Here is a 5,373-nt window from a genome sequence, read left to right as displayed (position 1 = left end):
GCAGCCATCATTGTTGTTTGGCGGGCCCAGGCTGGGGATTCGAACCCGCCACCTTAGGTGTATGTGGCTGGCGCCTTAGCTGATTGAGCCACAGGTGCCAAGCCATCACCTACTTTTCTAACTTTGTCCATTAGTATCATCAACAAACCCAATCTTCCTTTTCCTTTATCCCATGCTTGTTCTGAATGTCTGCATTTGTGCTACTACGCTGTGGTGGAATTCTTCCTGGTTTTTCCTTAGTCTATTGGAATCTTTTCAGTAAGTAGTCCTAGCTTTTCCTCAAGGATTTCCCCAAAACCAGCATATTATATCTCTTATTTTCTATATCAACTTAATAATTACCTATGCTATGTTCTATAAGTTTTGTTTTTTTTTTTTTGAGACAGAGTCTCACTATGTCACCTGAGTGCTGTGGTGTCACAGCTCATAGCAACCTCAAACTCTTGGGCTTAAGTCATTCTCTTGCCTCAGCCTCCCAAGTAGCTGGGACTACAGGTGCCTGCCACAATGCCTGGCTATTTTTTTTTTTCTGGCTATTTTTTTTTGTTACAGTTGTCGTTTAGCTGGCCCGGGCTGGGTTCAAACCCTATACCCTCAGTGTATGTGGCTGATGCTGTAACCACTATGCTATGGGTGCCGAGCCATAAGTTTTTATATTACATATCTATGTACAACATTTGCTTTTCTTTATTGTTTTAATTATTTCATACATAGTAACAACACTAATAGCTAACACACAGTGCTTACTGTGTGTTTGACACTGTATATTGACTTACTTAATCCTCACAACCACCCTAGAAGTGAATACTTTTATTATCACTATTTTGCAGATGTGGAAACTGGCACAGGGAAATTATTAACTTGCTTAAGTCAATGGAACCAGGATATAAACCTAGGCATACATAAATTCTCGCACTTAAACTTCTTGGGAGTGAGCTAAAGTTTATATAGTATAGCTCCTAAGTGTAAAGCTACCAGCTATGCAGATGATACCTGCTAATGTTTAAGTCAAGAATAGTTAGTACTTTTTAAGTTTCTTCATTTTTTTAAGACCTGGACTTAGGCATGCCAAATAGGGCTGTTATGATATATTTCTTAATTTGGTGGATGTCTGTTTTTCTGGTAATTTGATTGCCATATTATAACATAGCTTCCATATTTTCTACAGTTTTTATTTTTGTAATTAAAGAGTAATATATAATTCTGCTTTTATTGTTTTTGTTTATTTGTTTGGAGACAAAGTCTCACTGTGTTGCCCTAGCTGGAGAGCAGTGGTATCATCATGGTTCACTGCAACCTCAAACTCCTGGGCTGACACAGTCCTCTTGCCTTAGCCTCCCAAGTAGCTGAGACTACAGGCATGTGCTAATTTTTCTTTGCTCAGCTAATTTTTCGTTCCTCTTTTTTCATGTAGCGATAGGGTCGAGCTCTTGTTCAGGCAGGTCTCGAACTCCTAATCCTCCCACCTCAGCTTCCCAAAGTGCTAGGATTAGAGGAGTGAGCCACTGTGCCTGGCCTTTTATTCTTAAGAAAGAAACTTAAACACAAATACAACAGGGATTTTACCTAACAAATGCAAATATTGTAACCTAATCGTTTGTACCCTAATGGTAAATCTGAAATTTAAAAAAAAACAAATATAGAAACTTAATTCATTAATTTAATCCGATTCAATTCAATTTGAACAGCTATATTGGACAGAATACAGTTCAGGTTCTTCATCTGTAGGGTCAATCTAATCACTAAGACATCACTGCTTTAGTTATTTGGTGTGTCTTTGTCCCCTTTAAGCTCATTAATATGTGTGGATGATTATAGGTTGTTCATTTGTCACACTTTTGAATCCAATATTCCCAAAGTTATTAATACTTCCTCCAGGCACATTGGTTTGGAGGAGGTGTTATCCCACCTCCCCCTGTTTTGCATACAGGTCTGCTGCCAAGGAACGGTGTTGATGAGAGTGAGTGACTGATTAAACAGAATCTCCATCCTGTTGCACATTGATAGCTTTCCCCCACTCTGTCAGCCTGAGCCTTCATCTAGACAGGCTTTTCAAAACTACACCTATAAAGGTACAAAGAAGTCTTGTGAAAGGTCTGATTTAAAGGTTTTATAACAGAAGTTTGATTTCTAATACTTGTATTTGAATATGGCTGTGTCTAATTGGGGAATCTAAACCAAATAGTAAGATCAATATGGGAAGATTCATTCCAGAGATCACTTGAAAAGCCACCTGCTCTGTCTCCTGCCCTCCTTCCCTCTACACCCCGCCCCCAGATAGTAGTATAAAGTAGTTGTGCTGCTCTTTCTTTGTGAAAATGGGGTGGGATATCAAATATTAATAAGGAAGAGATTCAGGATTTTTTTAATTTTGTTTTTTTCCCAGAAGGTACTATCTAAAGATGGACTTAGCACTGTGAGAGGAGGCAGTCCTTCAAATACGGAACATAAGAATGTTGTGGTGGCAGGTGCAGAGTGTGCCAGGAGATGGTACAAACCCACATTAGGCTAAAAGGAAGATCAACGTTTCACTGAGATGTTCTCTTTAGATAGAAGATAAAGAAAATATATCCAATCGGCGTAATGTTAAAAATATTCTTTTCTCTAAAAGTGACACATGACATGATCAAGAGGTCACATGTTCTCGTTCCCTTTATTTGCTGCTCAGCCTCCCAGCACTATGAGTAGTTACAGGCATAGGACGAATTGACATTCCTTTTGGTGGGATATGTCTAAACGTCCCGTGTAAGCAGGATTTAGTCAAGGGTACTTGCAATGAATTACTATTTACACGTATTTTATAAAAATACTGTTTTAAGGATTTCAGTTTTTGTTTTTAATAGAAAAAAAGAGGTCATGTGCTCAGTTTGATATATAGATCGCATTCTTACTTAAATCTCCAATATTGCATACCAGATACCAGGAAATTAAAAAAGAAAAAACAACTATTATGATCAGCTAGGGTTGCTCAGGAATCTGTGGTGTGGGAGTGATTAAGAAGATCAACTCTACTCCTATTGGCTTTAAACCTAGACCTAACTGGTTTTACTTTAACTGCTAAAGGTCTTATTCATTAAAAGTTATCTTTATTTTGATTATATGTAATCAAAATATTAGGACCACCCTATTATTAAATTTAATACACAATAAAACTTTAAGTTTCCTGTTGAGGCACACTATATACAGGGAAGCAGAATCAGCAAAGACAGGGTTCGAAATCAGAATTCTGGAAAGTTACTTAGTATCTTTAGGCTTTGGTTTTTTGTCCTCTCTACAATGGAGAGGAGGCTGATAGTGTACTCCACAGGGTACTGTGTGAGAACTAACCTATCTGCCCTAATAGTGCCTCTCTCACCGTTCACCACGTGCACACTGCATGCGATCTGTTTTCGTCCAGTATCACGTGACTTACCCATCCCAGATTAGAAAGGCTTTTATTCTTCCCCAACCTACTCTTCCACCTCCTTCATCTGGTCAATTGTTGTACATCCTTTAAGTCTTACCTCAGGCTAAAGACTTTCTCTGACTGCATTACAAGTTTAGCCCCCCAATGGTCCTATGGATCGGACCCTCAGTGTACCTTGTCACACTCTTTTGCACATTGTATTGTGACTGTGTACTTTGCAGTTCTCTCCTCTACACTAAGAACTTTTTTTTTCTTTTTTGAGACAGAGTCTTGACTCTTGTCACCTCTGGTGGAGTGCATGGCATGAGCTCACTGTTGGGCTCAAATGATCCTCCTGCCTCAACCTCCTGAGTAGCTGGGACTGCAGGTGTGCACCACCACACCTGGCTAATTTTTTTCTATTTTTGATCCAGAGGGGGTCTCACTCTTGCTCAGGCTGGTCTTTAACTTCTGAGCTCAGCAATCCTCCCACCTTGGCTTCCCAGAGTGCTAGGATTACAGTCACGTGCCACTGCAGCCAGCCTAAACCATGAACTCATAGACTTCTGTGTCTTCAGTGTTAAGCATGGTGCCTGGCTTACAGATCCTATTCCTTAATAAGTGAATAGAGGGAAGAGAAAGAGTAATAAATGAGCTGGTATATGTGAAGGCATTTTGTAAACTGTTATAAAGTGCTATACAAATGGTAATGTGATTTTGTGTTACATTCCTTAAAGATGTATTTTAAAATATCTGAATGTTCATTTTTAGAAGCCATTGATCCTGCTAATACAATTCTTAAATCTTGGCAATACTGTTAGAATTTCAAGAAAGGCATCTTTTCTGTTATAGGATTATATCTTCCATATTATGTCCTAGTGATTTAACTAATTAAGCTTAACTAGATTGGCTTATTAATCTGTAATTACTCTACATCTCATTATTAAAACTTGTATTTCACATCTGATGGCTCAATAATGTCTACCGCAGTCTTCACTATTTCACATTTACAGTGAAAATAAAAACCTATCCCTCGTACTGAAGGTAGATTGGACTGTTATGTCTTCCTCTTGGAGTCTATTCTGAAAATAAACACTAGTAAATTTTATTAGTACAGTAGGAGCCTAGCATTTAAGGCAATATTATGTATGTATTAACACTTCTATCCTGGTATTTTAATGGCAAGGACATTGGATTTCGACTGGACTCACTACACACCATCCTGCAACAGGAAGTCTTGTTACAAGAGGATGTGGAGCTGATTGAGCTACTTGACCCCAGCATCCTGTCTGCAGGGCAGAGTCCACAACAGGGGAATGGACACCTGCCAACACTTCACTCCCTGGCAACCCCTAATATTTGGTACTGTCCAGAAAACATCTATCTTTTGGTTGCTTACTTAGAGAATATTAGCAGAGGAAATCCATCGTCATGCCATCATGCTATCAACTGAGAAGGCATCAACACACCATATAGTTAGCACTACAAGGCCAGTAGTTTAAAAAAATGCCTTTTTAAAGTAAAGCTGGGAAAGATATCCACTTATATCATTATATACTCCCAACTCAGTAAAATTAGTTCTGTGCTTAGCAACCCAACAGACAATCTAACAGAATCTCTCTTGCCCGTACCCGTACACCTATGTACATGTAAACCTAGCCAGTTCTTTATAATGAATAGAGTTTATCAAAACCATATTAGAGAGACACCAAGAATAGGATGAGATACAGGAGTTGATTCTTGCTGTATTGGCTGAAAACAGTATAGAACAGAGCAAAATAAAAACGAGTAAATGAATAGTAAAAAGGATTATATGTAATGAATTGTTGATGACTTCTTCCTATTAGAGTTTATTAAATTTGACAGAAAAAGGAGAATGAATAAAGAAGTGCACTGGCTCGGCGCCTATAGCTCAACCGGCTAAGGCGCCAGCCACGTACACCTAAGGTGGCGGGTTCGAATCCCCAGCCCGGACCCGCCAAACAACA

General features: G+C 38.8%; 1 protein-coding gene across 1 annotated transcript in view; it reads left to right on the top strand.

Moving 5' to 3' along the window:
* Window positions 1-5,373, top strand: part of VEZT (vezatin, adherens junctions transmembrane protein) — an 81,922-nt gene that overhangs the window by 42,653 nt on the left and 33,896 nt on the right. The window contains 1 exon segment of the mRNA XM_003804084.3: window positions 4,572-4,747. Within this exon segment, the coding sequence (XP_003804132.2) occupies window positions 4,572-4,747 (176 nt within the window).

This window comes from Otolemur garnettii, unplaced genomic scaffold (assembly GCF_000181295.1).
Source record: "Otolemur garnettii isolate 467f Iridium unplaced genomic scaffold, OtoGar3 scaffold00007, whole genome shotgun sequence".
Classification (NCBI taxonomy): Eukaryota; Metazoa; Chordata; class Mammalia; order Primates; family Galagidae; genus Otolemur; species Otolemur garnettii.
Note: the sequence above shows the minus strand (reverse complement) of the source record. Positions and strands in the feature narration are given on the sequence as shown.